This window comes from Rana temporaria, chromosome 7, assembly GCF_905171775.1.
Source record: "Rana temporaria chromosome 7, aRanTem1.1, whole genome shotgun sequence".
Lineage (NCBI taxonomy): Eukaryota > Metazoa > Chordata > Amphibia > Anura > Ranidae > Rana > Rana temporaria.
In genome coordinates, this window is record NC_053495.1 from 171,233,149 (window position 1) to 171,255,931 (window position 22,783).

General features: G+C 44.3%; 1 protein-coding gene across 1 annotated transcript in view; it reads left to right on the top strand.

Annotated features, from left to right (window-relative positions):
- PODN (podocan) overlaps positions 1–22,783 on the top strand; it is a 55,279-nt gene that overhangs the window by 31,334 nt on the left and 1,162 nt on the right. The window contains exons 5-9 of the mRNA XM_040360456.1: positions 7,596–7,705; positions 12,835–12,991; positions 14,581–14,696; positions 19,229–19,886; positions 20,671–20,819. Coding sequence (XP_040216390.1) covers positions 7,596–7,705; positions 12,835–12,991; positions 14,581–14,696; positions 19,229–19,886; positions 20,671–20,819 — 1,190 coding nt within the window. The remainder of the gene's footprint in view (positions 1–7,595; positions 7,706–12,834; positions 12,992–14,580; positions 14,697–19,228; positions 19,887–20,670; positions 20,820–22,783) is intronic.

Consider the following 22,783-nt stretch of genomic DNA (forward strand, 5'->3'; position numbering starts at 1 on the left):
CTCTATTTGTGGGGAAAAAAGGACGCCAATTTTGTTTGGGAGCCACGTCGCACGACCGCGCAATTGTCTGTTAAAGCGACGCAGTGCCGAATCGTAAAAACCCATTGGGTCATTTAGCAGCATATTGGTCCGGTCCTTAAGTGGTTAATAATTCATGTATGATGTCTAAGCTTGAAAGCACTATTGTTTTTGCAGGAAAAAACTCTTGCTCATAGTGCTTTTGGCCATTATATATTGCCTCTTTAGACCTGAGGTCTCTGCTAAGGGGTTATGTAGTGTACAATGTGTTAATGATGATTGTCACTCGTACCTACAGTGCCTTGGGAAAGTATTCATACCCCTTGAAATTTTCTCCATTTTGTCATGTTACAATCAAAAACATAAATGTATTTTATTGGGATTTTATGTGATAGACCAACACAAAGTGGCACATAATTGTGAAGTGGATGAAAAGTGATAAATGGTTTTCACATTTTTTTTTTACAAATAAATATGTGAAAAGTGTGACGTACATTTGTATTTAGCCTTCCCCGAGTCAATACTTTGTAGAACCTCCTTTCTCTGTAATTACAGCTGCAAGTCTTTTTGGGGATGTCTCTACCAGCTTTGCTCATCTAGAGAGAGACATTTCTGCCCATTCTTCTTTGCAAAATAGCTCAAGCTCTGTCAGATTGGATGGAGAGTATCTGTGAACAGCAATTTTCAAGTCTTGCCACAGATTCTCAATTGGATTTAGGTCTGAACTTTGACTGGGCCATTCTAACACATGAATATGCTTTGATGCGCACCCCCAGCCCACCTTTTTTTTAAGCCAATTAGAGCCCCAGGCTCTAATCATGTGCTTCTTACAAAAAAAAACTCCCATTAAAATCCATGCGTCCGGCGCCCTGCATATAGTGTGACCAAACCCCTGTATTTTTGAATATGTTCAGGTGCTTTTAACTAGCCCTGCAGGATATATTAAATTTTTGCATGTGTACGCTGTAATCTCTTTTGTGTTGTCTTTGGTCTTATAGCAGCACCATCTTAGATGTAAAGCATTTTCAGGGTGTGCCCCCCCCCCCCCCCCCAAGTATGCTTTTGTATGTTTTTTTTTATTTAGATTAGGGGCCAGGACGTATGGATTAGGGGGGCGCCGCCCCTGTGCCCTGTATGGACGGGTCTCCACTGTTCAAACAACAAAGTTAACAGGGAAAAAAAATAAAACAATAAAACAAAATTAACCACTTAAGACCCAGACCATTATGCAGGTAAAGGACCTGGCCCCTTTTTCCGATTCGGCACTGCGTCGCTTAAACTGACAATTGCGCGGCCGTGCGACGTGGCTCCCAAACAAAATTGGTGTCCTTTTTTCCCCACAAATAGAGCTTCGTTTTGGTGGTATTTGATCACCTCTGCGGTTTTTATTTTTTGCGCTATAAACAAAAATAGAGCGACAATTTAAAAAAAATTCTATATTTTTAACTTTTTGCTATAATAAATATTCCCAAAAAACATATAAAAAAAATGTTTTCCTCAGTTTAGGCCGATACGTATTTTTCTACATATTTTTGGTAAAAGAATCGCAATAAGCGTTTATTGATTGGTTTGCGCGAAAGTTATAGTGTTTACAAAATAGGCGATAGTTTTATGGTATTTTTATTAATAATTTTTTTTTTACTAGTAATGGCGGCGATCAGCGATTTTTTAGTGACTGCGACATTATGGCGGACACATCGGACACTTTTGACACATTTTTGGAACCATTGTTATTTTCATTTCAGCGAAAAGTGCTATAAAAATGCACTGTTACTGTGAAAATGACAAAGGCAGTGAAGGGGTTAACCACTAGGGGGCGCTAAAGGGGTTAAGTGTGTCCTATTGTGTTTTTTTTACTGTAGGGGGGGTAGCTGGACGTGTGACATCACTGATTGTCGTTCCCTATGACAGGGAACAGACGATCAGTGACAAGCCACAGAGAAGAACGGGGAAGGTTTGTTTACACTCACCTCTCCCCGTTCTTCAGCTCCTGTGACCTGATCACGGGACACTGGCGGCGATCGCGGGCGCAGTCACGGAGCTCATGACTAGGTCGCGAGCGTGTGTGACCCACGGCTAGGCTCTTAAAGGCGACGTACCTGTACGTGCCTGTGCCCAGTCGTGCCCTTCTGCCAATGTATATCAGGTACCTGTACGTGCCTGTGCCCAGCCGTGCCCTTCTGTTGACGTATATCACGTACCTGTACGTGCCTGTGCCCAGCCGTGCCCTTCTGTTGACGTATATCGGCGTGAAGGGGTCCTCAAGTGGTTAAAGAATTAAAAAAGAAGCCCCCCCCCCCCAAAAAAATGGGCAGATTCGATGGACTACTTGATCTTTTTCTGCCATCATCCTTCTATGTTTCTATTTTTTCTAGTGGGTCTTGGCAGGTATGTGGCAGGCAGATTAAAAGTGAAGCTGTACAGAAAGTTTCTGTTCCACCTTGGACAATATCACCTACCTCCCTATCCACTGCTGGAGCGCTCTAAAAATTCATTAGGAAGGTTTCCCTCTCTTTCTGCTTCGGTGAAAAGGAAATCTACCCAATGGGGACACACAAGTACATGGCTCCCTTTCAGATATATACGTAGCATTTTCTGGGGGGGTCCAGTACACTGGGACAAATCAGACTGAGGAGGTCCTGTACACTGCCAATCTTGGTTTTCCTGGCATAACTCTATTACAGGTTTAGTTTAAATTGGCATCACGTGACATATTTTTAGAATGTGTTGAGTCCCGGTTGATGAGAGAGAAGTTGGCAGTTTTCCTCATGGCTTAGAATAAAACATGTCAGCGATTTAAATTTCAAATTTTCCTGTTTCTCAAACCAGTTGTTTGTTCACTAGCAGGTCACATTCCAACTGAAAAAGGACAAACTGAGCAATCTGAAATCATATATATGCCCCAATCTTTTTTTATTTTTGGAAAGAGTAGAAAAGTGTAAGAACCCTTGTCAGGTTCCAGTGACAACTATCCAAAGGGGGAATAACCCTCACTCCTCACCAGTGGCGGTTGGTGCTCAAAATCTTTGGGGGGGGGGGGGGAAAGGTGCAAACAAACTGAAAAAAAAACATTGATTGCCGCCACTGTACCCATTAAATGCAGCCAATGTGCCCATCAAACGTCGCCAGTTTGCCCCCTCAAATGCAGCTAGTTTGTCCCCCCAATTACAGACAGTTTGTGCCCCCAATTGCCGCCAGTTTGTGCCCCCAATTGCCGCCAGTTTGTGACCCCAATTGCTGCCAGTTTGGCCCTCAATTGCAGACAGTTTGTTCCCCCCAATTGCCGCCAGTATGTGCCCCCAATTGCCGGCAGTTTGTGACCCCAATTGCTTCCAGTTTGGCCCTCAATTGCAGACAGTTTGTGCACCCAATTGCCACCAGTTAGTGCCCCCAAATGCAGCCAGTTTCCCCCCAGCCCGGCACTTACCTTTCTTCGGGTCAGCGCCGTCCTCTCCAAGCTCCCTTGATGTCTTCTGCCACCCTCGATGTCGCTTCAGCCAATTAGGTGACCGGTAACCAGACCCGGTGCACCTGATTGACTGAGAGGCAGGACAGTGTTGGAAGTGATTCCCTAACACAGCACTGTTTGACCAGAGAACGCACAGCCTGTGCTCCCTCTGGTTAACCATTTGGAAGAAGATTAGAGCCCGCAGGCTGTAATCGGGAAGCCTATTAGAGCATCTCGCTCTAATCAGGCACTTGCAAAACACGTCCATCGCTGTTATTCAGATGGCAGGCGCTCAACAGGGGGCCGGACATCTGAATAATTGGAGGCAGCGGCAACAATACATAACTTCATGCAATGCATGAAGCTATGTATTGTTGATTAATGGGTGCAGGAGAGAGGGGGCGGCGCTCCTGTGCCCATTATGGGCGCACCGCCACTGCTCCTCACTCTGGACAGATTCACTTTCAGTTCCTTGGAAATCAGGCTGTGCTAGGTATTTTAACACAGACAGAAAAAAAAAAGACAGGGGTTGTAACCATTCCATGCTCTAAAACATGGAAGATGGAGATGGGCTTTCCCACTGCTCTGTCTTACTGCCCTACAGTCCAACATCTTATGAAGCTCTGGACTAAAACTAAACATGGTTGGCCTTGTAGGCTTTCTCACTTACTACACCTATTTGCTGCAATCGATTTTATGATGGACAAACTTTTAAACTATTCCTCCTGGATAGATACTGGGGTTAGGTACCTCTCACAACTATTTGATGGTTTGGTGTTCAAATCTTTTGACCAACTACAGGCAGAGTTTCCTGCGCCCCTTGTGGACCGGCCGCCACTGCTTGGGTCCCTGGGAACTTTGTCCAGCATGGGCCTCCCTACATCACATCCAAGATGGCCGAGCCCAGCAGCAATCCCAAGCGTAGATAACATGCATAAAGTACACTAAATGCACAAATAATCATATGGGAAAAGTTTATTTGAAATTAATTATCCAGTGATAAGTTCTCTCCAAGAGAAATGTTGGTAATGTAACCCGTTGTACTGATTATATTGTCAGCCTTCAGTTCTGTGCTGAGGTTGTAAAGAATGAGCTGAGTTACAGAAAGCTAAGAGTCCGAGGTTTTCTAGTGAATTAACAATTCAGACGCCTGGCTCCACATGGATGCAAAGATTGAGGCCAAATATCAAGTTGGGATGTGCATGGCATTTTTTTGTTACTGCAGTGCCTTCCAACAAGTCCCTCTTCCAACCCATGTTATGTTTGGCCAAAATGAGTTCCAGGCGGAAGCTCACGATTAGCAGCAGTGGGGCCTGGATTTGTCCCTTACTCTACAGCTTGTAAGCACTGATAGCTAGATTCAGGATGGAGAGCGCATACTTGCGGCGGCGTAGCTTATGGCATTTAGGCTACGCCGCCGTAAGTTAGCGAGGCAAGTACATGATTCACAATGTACTTGCCTGCTAAGTTACGGTGGCGTAGCCTAAAGCGGGCGGGCGTAAGTGTGCCTAATTCAAAATAGGCTGAGGGGGCGTGTTTTATGTTAATTTTGGTTGACCTGAAGTTTTTGACGTTTTTTGGGAACTGCGCATGCGTCGTCCCCCTACATTTCCCAGTGTGCATTGCGGCAACGTACGCCGCACGGGCCTATTGATTTCGACGTGGACGTAAATGACGTAAATCCCTATTCACGGACGACTTACGCAAACAACGTAAAAATTTTGAATTTCGACGCGGGAACGGCGGCCATACTTAACATTACTATTCCATCTATTTGATGGAATAACTTTAGGCCTGCTAATGCGTTACGTAAACGGCGTAAATGTACTGCGTCGGCCGGGCGTACGTTCGTGAATAGGCGTATCTACTGATTTACATATTCTACGCCGACCGCAATGGAAGCGCCACCTAGTGGCCAGCCTAAATATTGCAACCTAAGATAGGACGGCGCAAACCGTCGTATCTTAGATATGTTTAAGCGTATCTCTGTTTGAGAATACACTTAAACATAGGTCGGCGCAGATTCTGAGTTAGGTCGGCGTATCTCTACCTGAATCTAGCTATGAGTGTATAAGTATCTGACTGCACTTGTAGCTTGTTTAACGCATCATGTACCTAGGCAAGCCATCTCCTGTACCTATATTTAAAAACATGTAAACACCTGAAAATATAATCAAAATTTCAGAATTTACCATAAATACAGGACAACGATTTTGTCCAGTGAAAGTGTTATGTCGCGTACACACGATCAGATTTTACGTTGGAAAAACCTTGGATGGTTTTTCAGACGGAATTCCGCTCAAGCTTGGCTTGCCTACACACGGTCACACAAAAGTTCTCTGAACTTTCGACCGCCAAGAACGCGGTGACGTACAACACTACGACGAGCCGAGAAAATGAAGTTCAATGTTTCCGAGCATGCGTCGAATTGTTTCCAAGCATGCGTCGGAATTTTGCACGTCGGAATTGCTACAAACGATCAGATTTTTTCGAAAAATTTGAGAACCAGCTTTCAATCTTTTGTTGGCGGAAATTCCGACAGCAAAAGTCAGATGGAGCATACACACGGTCGGAATTTCGGACCAAAAGCTCACATCTGACTTTTCTTGTCAGAATTTCGGATCGTGTGTACACGGCATTACACTTCTCTCTAAAAGTTTTATCTGAATGTGAATCAGCAGCGGTCCGTCCATAAGGAGCGCAGGGGCACCTCCCCTATCCATGCGTCCGCCCCCTAATCTACATGCAGGGCACCGGACGCATGAATTCCAATGGGGTTTTTTGATTTTGTTTTTAAGAACGTGATTAGAGCCTGAGGCTCTAATAGTAATGTAGACAAATAGCTGGATTCACGTATGCGGGCGCATCCTGGCGGCGGCGTAGTGTATCGTATTTACACTACGCTGCCGTAAGTTAGCAAGGCAAGTACTGTATTCACAAAGTACTTGCCTGCTAAGTTACGGCGGCGTAGCATAAATGCGGCGGGCGTAAGCGCGCCTAATTAAAATTTGGCTGAGGGGGCGTGTTTTATGTTAATGGGGGGTGACCTAATGTGATTGACGTTATTTACTAACCGCGCATGCACCGTCCGTGTACATATCCCACTGTGCATTGCGGCAAAGTATGCCACAAGGACGTATTGGTTTTGACGTGGACGTAAATTACGTCCAGCCCTATTCACGGACGACTTACGCAAACGACGTAAAATCTTCAAATTTCGACGCGGGAACAACGGCCATACTTAACATTGGCTACGCCACCTAGGGGGCATGTTTATCTTTAGGCGGCCTATCTCTTACGGAAACGGCGTATCTTTACTGCGTCGGCCGGGCGTACGTTCGTGAATAGGCGTATCTAGTGATTTACATATTCTACGCCGACCGCAATGGAAGCGCCACCTAGCGGCCAGCATAAAAATTACACTTTAAGATACGACGGTGTAAGACACTTACGCCACTCGTATCTTAGCCTAATTTAAGCGTATCTGGTTACCAGAATACGCTTAAATTTGCTTTGGCGCAGATTCAGACTTAGGCTGGCGTATCTACTGATACGCCAGCCTAAATCTTTCTGAATCTGCCTAAAAGACTCACCCAAGCTTTACCGCACAACTGTAAAGTAATGAGCTGAATATCGGTGCTCAGGCTTGTTGTGTCCCATGAACATCAAAATAGCAAGAAATGCTGGCAACACGATTGCTTCTTCTTACAAATCTTTATTGAGCACTAACAGCAGTGCTACATCTATAATGCCAATGCGTTTCGGCCGGAGCCTTCCTCATAACATGCTCTAATAGGCTTCAAAAAAGGGTGAGCCCACTCAGTTGTGTGACAATTTGCAATTGTCACACTAATTCTCCTCCCAGCCAATCAGGAAGCGAGTCGTGAGACCCGTCACCTGGTTGGCTGAAAGGACAGGAGATCCTATTGGACGTCTAGGAGGAGGAGGGAGGAAGCCACAGTGATGCAGAGGTAGAGGAGACGCCACCCGTAGGAGCGCTGCCCGCCCTCCCGCGACCTAGATGGGGTAAAAACACCAGCCTTCACTGATGTGAATAACCAAACATTTGAATGCTTGTAATTTTTTTTTTTTTTTACTTTTTGTAACTATTCCTTTTTTTCATTTTTAGTTAACTCTGGCACCCCGCTTCCTCCCAAGCTCACTGATGAGTGCGGACTTTGCAGCCAATTATATAACCAGAATCTACGGAATGACTTTTGGGCATAAACCAGGTTTACGGTGAGAAACAAGGAATGTAAGATCGCTATATTTGTGCATATACATAAGACATACTTAAAGTGATCTATACAGTATTGATTTAGTTAGTGAATTCATTAGTTACCTTGAGAAGACAAAAGTCCATTGAGTTCAACCAATGAATAAAAAAAGTAAAAAAAAATTATAAATTGAACCCAACACCAACAATTGACCCAGAAGAAAGCAAAAAAAAACGTATCAAGCATTGTTCTATTTACTCAGAACACAGGAGAAAATAGTTCCTTACGGAACTTTGTATTACTTTTTTAAATGTAAAAAAATTAGCACTCTAAATTTCTTATCATTACCTTAAATGGGCAGAAAATATTATTTTTCCCTCATAAATTTAGTTTAAAATGTGTTTGCTAAGCCCAAAACGTATTTTCCTGGCACCAACATGGTAGCAAGACCACAGGATCAGTGCAAAGCTATAAAGTGTTGATGCCCTATCAGGATGGGGGGTGGGGGGGGGGGGCTGTCAGGTTGGTTGTATGGGGCCCCATGGTTTCTAACAGCAGCTCTGTGTCTGGGTCAAGGTCTTTTGCCCCAGTTCTGGTGGTAAAAAGTTCACTATTGTAAAGTCTGTGTTATTACCTGTTCTACATCTCAAAGCTCTAGGACAGGGGTCTCCAAACTTTCTAAACAAAGGGCCGGATTACTGTCCCCCAGACTTTAAGGAGGCCGGACTGTGGCCATCAGGAGAACAAAATCCCCCATCATTGGTGTCATTGGGAGAAATTCTGCCCCATCACTGGGAGGAATTCTGCCCCATCATTGGAAGGAATTCTGCCCCGTCATTGGGAGGAATTCTGCCCCATCATTGGTGTAATTGGGAGGAATTCTACCCCATCATTGGTGTCATTGGGAGGAATTCTGCCCCATCATTGGTGTCATTGGGAGGAATTCTGCCCCATCATTGGGAGGAATTCTGCCCCATCATTGGGAGGAATTCTGCCCCATCATTGGGAGAAATTCTGCCCCATCATTGGGAGGAATTCTGCCCCATCATTGGGGTCATTGGGAGGAATTCTGCCCCATCATTGGTGCCAATGAATAAAAAAGCACCCCATGGGCCAGATAACATCAAGCATAGGGCCACATCTGGCCCCCGGGCCGGAGTTTAGAGACCAATGCTCTAGGAGGCTGGATTCAGATGAAAGTCTTACATAGAAATATACAAATTTTGCATTGCCTCCCTTTACCTGGAAGACTTTCTGGCTTTTTTTGGGCATCAAGACAACTAATGTTCCCATCCCTTCAGAGATTTATGTGCCATGCTACAGAGTGCTTTTGCTTTTTGATAACTTCACACACTGGACCAGGAGCCATCTGGCTCTCCTATAGCTCCCAACTGTCCCTGATTTCGAGGGAATGTCCCTCTGTCCCTCTGTCCCTCTTTCCCCTAATTTTGGTTTGATCTATATAGTTGTATATAAAATGCACTTTTTATCTTTCAAAAAGTGTTTCCTAGTGCTAAACCTTTCATCCAAATTCTAAATTGCTGCATTTGTAAATTTTAAAAGCCAATATAAAGGAATAGTAGCGGTAAAAAAAAAAACCCTTGTGGATTTATTTAACCTTTTTTGGATTCATTCTCCTTTAGGGGGTCTGGCAAGGGGCGTGTTCCATGCCAACATACATTTGCTAGTAGGTGTCCCTCATTCCCATCTCAAAATGTTGGGAGGTATGCTCTCCACTTTTGTATTAGAGGCCTAGAACTGAGTTTAGCCTCATGTGAGGGAATTCTTTTGGTCTAGTTTATAGGTCCTTTTTCTTCAGGGGACAGGTTTGTTAGAGAATACAGTCATGGGGACCCAAAACTATGCAGTTCTGCTTTATGTAGCTATAGTGATTTTATAACTACTGAACACATTGATTTAGGCTTACATTGTGACCTGATATAAACGTATGCGATTAACAACAGCAGTGCCAAAGACTTGCATTATTGAAAATATGCATTTTTTTTTATTAATAACAGCAATTCCCTGTAAATGTGCTGGAAAGCATATGGGTGGGTTTATAACAGGAAGCATTTTTTATATGTAAATGAGAAAATTAAATACAGTCTAATGCCGCGTACACACGATCAGGCTTTTGCCCGGCCAAATCACATCGGAATTCCGACGGAATTCCATCGGAAAAAAATAGAACATGTTCTATATCTAAACTCTGATGGAATTCATCGGAATTTCCAATGAAAAAACTCAGATGGGGCTACACACGATCGGAAAATTCGATGGACAAAGTTCATCAGACTTTTTCCATCATAAATTCCGATCGTGTGTACGCGGCATAAAGAGAATTGGTCATGTAAGAAATATGCTTGGCTGCCATGCTAATCCTAAATAAGACTGTATTCCATAATCTCTTTTTATAAGGTCAGAATACTTTTTCTAAACAGGAGACACCTAGGTTCCCCTGTGGGCAGGGCTCAAGTCGTGCGGGAACGTGTGGGAACGGAGTTCCTGCACTTTTTTTCACAGCAGGTACTCAGTTCCCTTTGCAGGACTAGAGCAGCTGAGAGCAGCCGAGCCGCCCGAGCCAATCCTTCACTAAGCGGCGATGCCCAGCTCGAGTCACTTGCTTAAAGTTCTTTCTAAATCCCGCGTTAATTTGCGGCAGACCTCCGCAATGTCTCCTGGGAACAATGACAAAAACTCCCAGGAGACATTGCGGCATCGAGGAAGTGACGGAATACCCGCACACTACCCGATGAATCCATATACAGGACGCGGCCAGTAACAAAGGATTACTAAGGTACAGTGGATCGAAAAAAAAAAACCATGCGGTTTAGTAATTATGCATATGAGCGTATCATTTATTTTTTTTGGTGGGGCAGTGGATCTTGGGTGGGAGTTCCCACACTTTTTTCCCCAGGACTTGACCCCTGCCTGTGGGAGAGTTGGTCTTTTAAAGAAACCCTGTTGTACTTCTAACAACAATTTTCCCATAAGATTATATGTGCCAATATCAGATTTTAGGCAAGTTATTTACCCAGAAATCCTCCAGTGTTTAGGTATCCAAAAGCAGTGAGACTGCTGCTGAACTTGGCCATCTTGAATGTAATGTCAACAGCCCCAGCAGACTCAGTCAATTGACACTTTATAGTATTCCTCATTGCTCCTTCCCCTGCTGCTACATAAACAGTTATGTAGAAATGAGGGGAGAGGTGGAGGAGTTGGGCAGGGCAGACAGTTAGTAGACAGCACCAGAATAAAAGGGGGCTGTGATGTGCAGGAAGGGCTATGAAATTGACTCTTCCTGAAGTGGTGACATTTTATAGCAAGCTCAAAGGCACTGTCAGGGCCTGAACTTAAACCTGGGACCTCTGCTGTGTCTGTCAACGACTCTGCTTGCTGAGCTACCTGGAATGTTAGACAGTTCCCTGGAAAATTTCTTGAATGATCCTGCCTTGAATCTTGTTTGTCTTGAACATTGAGCTCTTTGTTCCTCACATGAACTTCCTGATTTAAGCCATGTCTCTGCACTTCCTGGTTGCCAGATTACTGTGCTCCCTCCAGGCAATATCTTGCTTTCGCCTCTCCTGCTGCCGTATGTATCTTCGCTACCATTCATTAGCGACCTTTGGCTTGTTCCTCGACTAAGCTTCTACTTACCGTATTTATCGGGGTATTGCGTGCTCCGGCGTATAGCGCGCACCCCTAATGTAGAACCAAAATTCCTGTAAAAAATGTTTTTACTACTTACAGTTTTGGTGTCTTGCCCGGCGTCCATCGGCGGCCTTGTCCGGTCCGGCGTCCGTCTGCGGCCTCGGTTGTGTCCTCCCGGCTTCTCCCGCGCTGTCTCCGAGTCGAATCCCCGCTTCCCGCGCTCAGTTTGAACGCCTCCGCCGACATATACCGAGCGCAGTACACTTGGGAACGTTCGGCCACGCTCGGCTTCTCACGCATCAACAAACGTCACAGAGCGTGACCACGAGCGAAGCCGAGCCTGCCCGAATGTACCCGAGTGTACTGCGCTCGGTATATGTCGGCGGAGGCGTTCAAACTGAGAGCGGGAAGCGGGTATCGGCGTATATCGCGCACCCACGATTTCCCCTTATTTTAAGGGGAAAAAAATGCGCGGTGTACGCCGATAAATACGGTAATCCCAACCTACAACCATTTGTTACCGACCTTTGGCTTGTTCCTCGGCTACACTTTTGTTTAATCACTCTGGTGAAGTCTTCTCTTGATTGTTGACTTTGACACACATACACCTACCTCCTGGAGAGTGTTATTTATCTGACCAACTGTTGTGAAGGGTGTTTTCTTCAACAGGGAAATAATTCTTTTGTCATCGACCACAGTTGTTTTCCATGGTCTTCCTGGTCTTTTGGTGTTTGCTGAGCTCACTGGTGCATTCTTTCTTTTTAAGGATGTTCCAAACAGTTGATTCGGCCACACCTAATGTTGTTGCTATCTCTCTGATGGGTTTGTTTTGTTTTTTCAGCCTAATGATGGCTTGCTTCACTGATAGTGACAGCTCTTTGGATCTCATATTGAGAGTTGACAGCAACAGATCCACAGATCCAAATGCAAATAGCACACTTGAAATGAACTCTGGACCATTTATCTGATCCTTGTAAATAGGATAATGAGGGAATAACACACACCTGGCCATGGAACAGCTGAGCAGCCAATTGTCCCATTACTTTTGGTCCCTTAAAAAGTGAGAGGCACATATACAAACTGTTGTAATTCCTACACCATTCACCTGATTTGGATGTAAATACCCTAAAATTAAAGCTGAAAGTCTGCAGTTAAAGCACATCTTGTTTCATTTCAAATCCATTGCGGTGGTGTATAGAGCCAAAAAGATTAGAATTGTGTCGATGTTCCAATATTTATGGACCTGACTGTATTTAGTATGAATTACCTAAATTTTACATCCACTTAAATATAGACTTTATATAAACCCAATCTCTAAAATATAATTTTCGAAGGGACCCTGACAGGTCTCTAAAGGTTTAAATCTTGGAATGCCTCTTTGCCAATAAACCATTTTAGATTGGCTAATGGAAAATCTATTAAGAACAAATAATGTATACCTTTGTATTGTATCGTATAGCAGAATGCCCTTCAAAATGATGGCAATGTCTCTCTTACCAGGTCTGTATATCTGCACAACAATAAATTGACAGATGCTGGTCTACCGGACAACATGTTCAACCAATCAAACAACGTGGAGACCCTTATCATGTCCAGCAACTTCCTGAAGTATGTTCCCAGGAACCTGCCTGCTGCATTATACAAGCTGCATTTGAGGGTACAAAAAATTCAGTACAATCCTGTTGGAATTCTGAAATGTTCCAAAAATGTATATAAATCATTGGCAAATTGTAGTCTTGCAACACTGAGTATGTTTAGTCAACAAACCTATACAATATATGAAGATGGGACCAATCTTAAAGCCAAATTCCAGCCATTTGTTTTAGATTAAGTATGGAACAGGTAAAATTTCTGTCTTTAACTTTTTTTCCCTTGATATCTTTCCCTGTGTCATGTGTAAAAAAAAAAAAGGGGGTGCGGACATCATCGAGAAAGAAAGTTATGGTCAGCAACTCAGCAATAAAACATTGTGGGCCAGATTCTCAAAAGAGATACGACAGTGTATCTCCAGAGTCTGGGAGGTCGTATCTATGCGCCTGATTCTTAGAATCAGTTACGCATAGATTTCTATTAGATGCGAACGGCGTAAGTCTGTTACGCCGTCGGATCGTAACTGCATATTTACGCTGGCCGCTGGGGGGCGTGAATGGGGCTGGACGTCATTTACGTTCACGTTGAAACCAATACGTCCTTGCGGCGTACTTTAGAGCAATGCACACTGGGATATTCCACGGACGGCGCATGCGCCATTCGTGAAAAACGTCAATCACATCGGGTCACAAGTTATTTACATAAAACACGCCCCCCTGTTTCAAATTTGAATTAGGCGGGCTTACGCCGGCCTATTTACGCTACGCCGCCGCAACTTACGGAGAAAGTGCTTTGAGAATACAGCACTTGCCCGTCTAAGTTGCGGAGGCGTAACGTAAATAGGTTACGTTACGCCCGCACAAAAATACGCCAAACTACGAGAATCTGGCCCTGTGTGTTTGGCTGCCTAATAGAGGAAGTAGACATACCACCTTTATGAGCTGAGAAAGAGGGACATCTTTTAGCATAAAATGTGGATGCAAAGGACACACCCCTGCCACACCCCAGTTTATCAGGACCATAAATAATTAATGCACAAAAAATTATTGGTTAAACCAACAAGGATTTTTTTTTACCACCAATGATTTTCTTTTATATTTTGATTTCAAAATAATAGATGCAACATTAGACAAGTTGGTAGAAGCGTTTAGTGTAGTTTAGCATTTTTTATTGAGGTCTAAATATAAAATACACCAAAAATAAGGACAAGTGAGGAGAGAAGTGGGACACCCTATTCATTTTTTTTGCCATCCCCATTGGGGAGATTTCCCTTCACTTACTGCCCCATAGCCAAAAGAGGTAAGTGAGGGGATATCCCTTCAAAGTGAGGGAATCTCTGGTTGTCACCAGACCAATATTGGAATATTTTAATTTGATTACTGTTCTAGGGACAACCCAACATTTGATATTTTCTTTCTCTTTCACATTCTGTGATAACAGTCAACAGGACAAATAAAGAGCGTAAATCTCCTTAACCTGGGGACCACTCTGTCCAAACAAAGGAAAAAGTTTTGCCTTTAGTTTTATATATATATATATATATATATATATATATATATATATACAATATTTATAAGTATATTATATAAAAAATTGTTTGGTTCATTTGTTCGATTAGCATGCAACACCAAAGCATAATATTCTTCTATCTTGCAGAACAATAAGCTGGAAAAGATTCCAGAGGGCGCATTTAGTCATCTATTTGGTTTGCGAGAGCTCTACCTGCAGCACAATCTCTTGACAAATGACGGGATGAACAATGAGACATTTGGGTGAGACAACGACAATGACAATCACTCTTCAATAGAACATTTTTATATTTCAGGAGTTATGAATATAAGGTATCCTTGGGTACAAATGAGGCATAACTGGCATATTAGGAAGCCCCATCCTCTGTTGTGCTCTGTCATTTAACATACAAGCCTTTCAGTGGTGGTTCGTCCATAGGGGGTGCCGCCCCCTCTGGCTCTCGCACTGCCACTGCAATGCATGAATCTATGTATTTTTGCCGCTGCCGCCGACTACTCAGATGGCCGGATGGTGAGCGCCGGCCACCTGAATAATGGCAGCTGGTTGGCTGTGTGGAAGTGCCTATCAGGGCCAGGCTGTAGTCGGCTTCCTGATGCTTATCCTCAGGATGTACCAGCGGTGCGTTCCTTAGATAAGACTGACAGGCGTCTCAGACAATCAGTTTCACCGGTTCTGGTTACCAGTAACCTGATTGGCTGAAGCGTCATTGAGGGCGGGAGAAGACATCGAGGGACGTGGAAGGAGGATGGCTGACCCGAGAAAGCTAAGTGCCGGGTGGGGGCATTTTACAGGGCACAGCGGCGACAATGGGCACAGTGGCGACAATTGGCACAGTGGCGACAATGGGCACAGTGGCGACAATTAAAGGGCACAGTGACATCAATGGGCACAGTGGCGACAATGGGTACAGTGGTGACAATTAAAGGGCACAGTGGTGACAATTGGCACAGTGGCATCAATGGGCACAGTGGCGACAATGGGCACAGTGGCGACAATTGGCACAGTGGCGACAATGGGCACAGTGGCGACAATTAAAGAGCACAGTGACATCAATGGGCACAGTGGCGACAATGGGTACAGTGGTGACAATTAAAGGGCACAGTGGTGACAATTGGCACAGTGGCATCAATGGACACAGTCATGGGCGTCCGCTCCATAGGGCAAGGGGGGTCGTTTACCCCCCCCCTGGAATCGCAAGGGAGAGCCAGGAGCCTGGAGCCGCTTTAAGCAGCGACTGCAGCGCTCCCCTCCTTCTGTCCTCCGGCGCTCGTATCATATGTCATGGAGCTGGGTCTGTGTGCAAGGTCCCGCCCCCCTAGTTGGGCTCGTCTGATAGTCTTCTAGTGTTCCGCCTATCACACGAGCCGAACTAGGGGGGGCGGGACCTTGCACACAGACCCAGCTCTGTGACATACGATACGTGCGCCAGAGGACAGAGAGCGCCGTTTTATATCGTTTACCAGGCCTGTGCTTTGTTTGTGCCAACATCTGTTGCCACAGGTAACACTAGACTATTTTCTGATGTGTTTTTAGCAAGTCTGGAAACGCAGAGCAAACCAAACAGTGTTGTAGCCTACGGCATAGTTTCTAGTTGTCCCTTATTTAGAGTGCCTGTCCCTCTTCTGGAATCAAATCCATCTGTCCCTCATTCCAAAAGGTTCCTCTTTTAGACCTGAAATAAATATACTGTCAATATAGTGTAGTGTTTCAGTCAATGGAAAGGGGTGCTGTGTAATGTAAAGGGGTTCAGTGATGCAGGGTGCTGTGTAATGTAAAGGGGTCCAGTGATGCAGGGTGCTGTGTAATGTAAAGGGGTTCAGTGATGCAGGGAGCTGTGTAATGTAAAGGGGGCCAGTGATGCAGGGTGCTGTGTAATGTAAAGGGGTCCAGAGCTGTGGGGTGCTGTGTAATGTAAAGGGGTCCAGAGCTGTGAGGTGCTGTGTAATGTAAAGGGGTCCAGAGGTGCAGTTGTAGAGAGGGGGTACACAGAAGGGACAAACATATTGAAAGGGGGCACAGTGGAGTGTTTTTACATTGTAACGTGGGGGGAAGTGCGTTTTTAACCCCTGCTAGCAGTAGAAGAAAGGGTAAAATGAGACTGTATCGCCGCTGCCGAAGCGCGCCCCCCCTGAAAAAATTTACGCAGACGCCCATGGACACAGTGGCGACAATGGGCACAGTGGCGACAATTGGCACAGTGGCGATAATTAAAGAGCACAGTGGTGACAATTGGCACAGTGGCGACAATTGATGGGCACAGTGGCTGCGTTTGATGGCATGGCACAGTGGTGCAATTGATGGCACAGTGGCTGCATTTTATGGGCACAGTGAGGCTGCAATTTTTTCTTTGCCCCCCCCCAAAAAAAATTGAGCACCAGCCGCCACTGAAGCCTTTACCTAAGAGTGTTGTAGGAAGGAGACAACAGATAGAACCACAGATTGCAGCAGAGGATTGGCATATGAAGTGTTTTGCATAATGAAAATTCTTTAACAGCAAAAGCTCGTAAAGAGATCAAATATCCTAATCAGCAGTCTCCAAACTGGTGTTAGCCCTGTTTCCCCTTGGTGGCAGTTTATACTCCCCCCTCTAGGCTCTCAGGAGGCAATCCTGCTTCCTTCAGAATGTGCTTTTTTACTGTCTGTTTTATTTTTCAAATATGATTTTTTTATTTCGAAACACTGTATGGCAACCACCATTTTAATGTCTTTAAGGTCAAAAAAATAAACAGTGGAAAAAATGTAGATCTACAGTCTAATATCGATCACATACACAATAGTAGGGAAAAAAATGAAATACAAAGTACACTAAATTAATAAACACTTTTATGGTGAGCGAAATTGTTGGAAATTTCTCTGATTGCAAAATGTTTTACTTTTACTAATATCCCTACATTTGACATCACTGTGCACAGTTCGATAGCCTTATTTCTTACTCCTGCTTTACAGATGTCACCTCTTCTGCTTCAGTCCTGTCAATGAACAATCAGTCGGCATCATCACAGTGCTTTTTGATTGTCCAATGAACAGACAAGTGAAAGAGGAAAACTAAAATAGGCAACAGTGGTGCAGCCTGACTGTTTATGTATTTGGGACTCTAAAGCCTTGTACACATGATAGGTTAACCAGAGGACAGCGGTCTAAAGGACCGTTGTCTTAGGTTAACCAATGAAGCTGACTGATGGTCCGTCACGCCTACACACCATAGGTTAAATAACCGATCGGGTCAGAACGCGGTGACGTAAAACACAACAACGTGCTGAAAAAAACGAAGTTCAATGCTTGATTCTGAGCATGCGTCGGTTTTTAACCGATGGTCGTGCCTACTAACGATCAGTTTTGACCTATCGGTTACCAATCCATAGGTTAATTTTAAAGCAAGTTGGCTTTTTTTTAACCTATGGTTAAATAACCTATGGGGCCCACACACGATCGGTTTTGACCGATGAAAACGGTCCTTCAGACCGTTGTCCTCTGGTTAACCTATCGTGTGTACGAGGCCTTAAGGAGCACAATAAAAATGAATAAGAATAAAAAGGTGGGACCTATCAAAGTCATATGACTGATCTGATGACAATCAGAGAGAAATTGGAGGACTCCGTAGGACACTGCAGACTATAAACCATGGCCTGCCTTTTTTTTTTAACTGGCCACAAATTGCTACAAAGTATGGAGGATCTGCTCCATGTAATAAATGAGCCCCTTAGTTTTGTATGTCAATACCAATAAAACAAGGAAATGTTGTGTGACCCCAACAGAAAGAAGCTACTATAGGCACTAAAGGTGCCTACGTAGTTAAGAATAGAAAGCCAGTTCCATTCAAAGTTCACATATATGTATGTATAATAGACATGTGCACAATGAAATATTTTGTTTCATAATTTAGTTTTTGTCCGAAAAATAAATTTATTTAGTTACTCCCGAAATTAGTTTTTAGTTTGTTTCGTTAAAAAATAAATTTGTCCGAAAATCCAAATGAATTAAGGTCGAATCTGTCATTGAAAGCTTATGGTGTCTGTCGAATGTTCTAAGAAGATTCGACGGAGCAGCTAAACTGTACGATGCCGCAATCGTATATTTCCAGTCGAATGTTCAGCCTAAAAGCTATAGAAGCATTCTAATGTTGTATGACACTAGTAATAATTATATTTATAAATTATTATTACTAGTCAACCAACATTCAAATTCTTCTATAGCCTATGGCCCGGAAATGTACCATTGCGACGTCGTACAGTTTAGCTGCTTGTCGAATCTTCTTAGAACTTTCAACAGACACCAAAAGCCTTCAATGACAGATTCAACGTTTGTCAGCGAATCTTCATCGTTCATGTCGAATCGTCTACCCCAACACTGTCTCTATAATGTCAAATCTTTCCTCTCTATGTAGAATAATCTTGGACTAATATAGTTAAGGTTAGGCACATTCGACCACAGGTTCGATAGACACAGATTGCTATTGTGAGCGTCACGTCGAATCTCCTATCTATATCGAACTGTTGTAGCAACGAAAACTAAAATAAAGCATTTTTTTATGTCGGATCTTTCAGATTTCGGATTCTGTGCGTTCGTTTTCTTTTGTCAAAACGATAACGAATATACCTAAAATTCAGACGAAAATGCATTCGGACAAAAATTAATGCACATGTCTAATGTATATTATGAGTATAGCTGTTTGGCCAAAGTTCCAATTAATATATCCTTGTACTTGGCACAAGCTAATCTTTGCTTGCAGTGACATGTGCTCTTTTTTTACCCTTTAAATCTTTCTCTTCTTCAGGAAGCTGACCAGACTTGAGTACCTAGATCTATCGAGCAATGGCCTGACTCATGTTCCCAGTGGGCTACCGCGTAACATTGTCATACTTCATTTGGAAAAAAATAACATTCGGTCTATAGCGGTTGATGTTTTAATGCAGATTAAAAACCTGGAGTATCTTTTGCTCCATAACAACAGACTGAGGGCTCGGGGCATTCATCCATCAGCTTTTCAAGGTTTAAAGAAGCTGCACACTCTTCACATGTACAACAACTTGCTGGAGAAGGTACCTGGAGGACTTCCTCGTAGAGTCAAGACACTGATGCTTCTTCACAACCAAATCACTGGCCTTTCCAAGGATGACTTTAACACCACATATTTTATTGAGGACCTGAATCTGAGCTATAACAAAATTATGAGTAGCTCAGTACATAAAGAGGCGTTCCGCAAACTGAGGCTCCTAAAAACGTTGGACATGTCAGGCAATAAATTAAAATCTGTTCCATATGGGCTTCCAAAGAACTTGGAGATCCTTAAATTGAAAGAAAATGAAATTAGCTCTATACCACAAGACACACTGGCTGGGATGTCAAAGCTAAAAGAACTGTACCTAAGCTTCAATAAACTTAAGATCAGCTCTATTTATACAGGGGCCTGGGCAGAGCTCAGCAGTCTCCAGGTAAGGCAGCTCGGTTTTATGTGATTATTGGTCGCATCCTGGGGACGCTGCTGTATTTTTAAAAACACTCATTAATAACCACTTGCCATCCAGTCCCGGCATCCCTTTATGTGGGTCTTTACATGCAGGGGCCTAAATAGACTGACCCATCATGTGGCCATTGTAATTGGCTGTTACAGTGGTCACATGATCAGGAACCTGTCCCCCTTTCTCCCAATCATAAACAGAGACCAAGCGCTGCCTATGACAATTCAGTCACTGTACACTCTCAAGACAGATATCTTGGGTGTCCATGAAATTATATGTGTGTTATGTGGGCATTAAAGCCCACCCTCACACAAGTTACATGGGTGGTAAGAGGTTAATATAAAGTACCATGGTTATTTGTTAATCAAAACAGTCACATGGGGTATTGTGAGTTTACCTAATGCATACAAAAACTGCTAAATTTGGCCTGGGCATCCAGGTTTCAATAACCCTGGTCATGAAAGGGTTACAAGTCAAATTATGGTATGACACTGCTGCAATGGATTCCCCATAATATAGAAATAAAAAAAACTTGGGGACCCAGCTGAAAAACCCATGAGAACTAAATCTGGGAAAATTTGCCTCCATCTTTGTAGTAGAGCACTGTTTCTCACCCAGAATTAAAATGTTAGAATTTTCCTTTCATTTGTGCAGTGTATGAATGATCCAAATGTAAAAACAGTTAATCTAGAATTATTTTTTATCTGAAGTTGAAAATGTAGCCAAGGCTGATATATGCATACCACGTGTCTTGCAGCTGCTTGATCTGTCAACAAATCAGCTGTCTTACGTCCCATCGGACTTACCTGAGAGCCTTGAGTACCTGTACCTTCAGAGCAACAGGATTGCCACATTGTTTGACAGCGCCTTTGAATCCATTCCTAATATAAAAGGGATCTTCCTCAGGTAACAGAAACCAACATTAATATTGTATATATGCTGCCATGTAATATTTTGTATATTTAAAATTGAATGCAATGAAATTATAAAACATTATGTTTAATCCAGTCATGTTATAGAAAAATACAGCTGTTGTGCAGCTAGAACAGTGGTTCTCAACATGGGGGTCGGGACCCCCTCGGGCTGGGCTGGACTGGGACAAAAATTTGGCCCTGGACTTCATCCAGACTGGCCCACTTTGACAGGTCTCTCCCATGGCGGCCGGACAACTCCTGCACCCCCTCTCCCCCTTCACTAGCCGTTCTACTTTATTAGAGTAGAACGGCTGGTACTGGTACTCTTATAGGCAGTACCAGTGGGGAAGCTAGACATTATTTAACCTGGGGCAAGGAATCAGTTCGGTGCTCCCCCTTATGGGACAAGATTAGGCAGAAGTGAGGCCATAGCTGTTGAGTCAGCTGTCTGTCCCCTCCCCCATGCTCCTCTGTCGTCGTCCCTGCTCCTTTGGTCCTCCCCCTGCTTCTCTGTTCCCCCCAGGTGAGCGCTGTGGGGAGGGAGAGGAGGTGAGCGCTGCAGGAAGGGAGAGACAGAAGAGCGGAGGGGGGCAGCGGTGCGCTGTCACTGAAGCCTGTCCACTGAGCCATCAACCCACCGGGAAACTCCCTGTAGTCCCAATGGCCAGTCCATTCCTGCCCTCGGGGGTCGAATGATGATGTGCCAGGGGTCACCAAATCCTGGGCTGTTCCTGAAGCCCACACCGCTCTCCCAGCCTTTTCGTAGCTGCCAAGCAGGGCTGTCCCTGGAGCCCGTGGCTGCCCACTCAGCCTTTTCACAGCTGCCCATTCAGTTCACGGACTGGGTGGGGGGCAGAGACTAGAGGTCAGCTGATTGGTGAGGAATGTGAAGTGGGAGGGGCTGAGGAGCCCCTATGTCCTGATTTCGGCATAGGTGTCCCTGCTGCAAGACACCACAGAGCTGGAGACACAATGAAGCTAGAGACACTTTGAGTAACACTGCCTGTGATTAGAGTTGTCATTAAAAATCCCCACTACAGTTGTCAGATCAGCAGATAACCTTAATCAAGAACACCTAAGTTGGCTGATCAGAATTCCCACCAGCACTGCCACTCATCCCATTCTCCCCACCAAAGAGTAAGAGAAGGAATACAAATTGAGAATACATGGAAGGAAGAGGAAAAGAGGGGAAGGAACAAAGAAAAAAGGAGAGAAAGAATAAGAGAAAGAACAAGAAAAATGGCTAGAAAGAGGGATTGGGGGGGAACAAGAAATTAGGATAGAGAGAGATAAAAGGGAAAGAAAGGAGAACAAAGAGAAAGAGTGGTACATCCTAAAATGTACCATAAGGGATTTTAATACTGTGCGAGTGGAAGGGACTCAGGGAGCGCTAAATGTCCGTGGGTTAGGGGTGCAAATTACTTGTCTTGCCTTGGGTGCTGACAACCCACGCTACGAAAATAATTTTACTGTTAGGGGTCCCCACAAATTGGGAAATTTTATCAAGGGGTCACGGCACTAGCAGGTTGAGAGCAACTGAGCTAGAATGAGCGCCCCGATGTTTTTATGCTAGCTTTCTGTAATCTCACGTACAACAGGACTCCGCCATCTTCGGTAAGGGAATCAGAAAGTGAAGCCTTGCGGCTTCACTCCCTGGTTCCCTACTGCGCATGCACAAGTCGCGCTGAGTGATCCCAATGGTCCCTGTTGCCTTCTGGGACCAGTGTGTCTCCCAGAAGACAGCGGGAAGGACGGAGTAGGCGCCAGTGATCTATGCCCGGAAGTGGGAGCAAATACCTGGATTACACAGGTATCTGCTCCCTCCTCCCCCTGAAAGGTGCCAAATGGCTCCGGAGGTGGAGAGGATTCCAAAAAGTGGAAGTTCCATTTTTGGGTGGAACCCCGCTTTAAGGCCATGAGGCCTTAGGAGCATGAATAAAACTGGCAACATTTTGG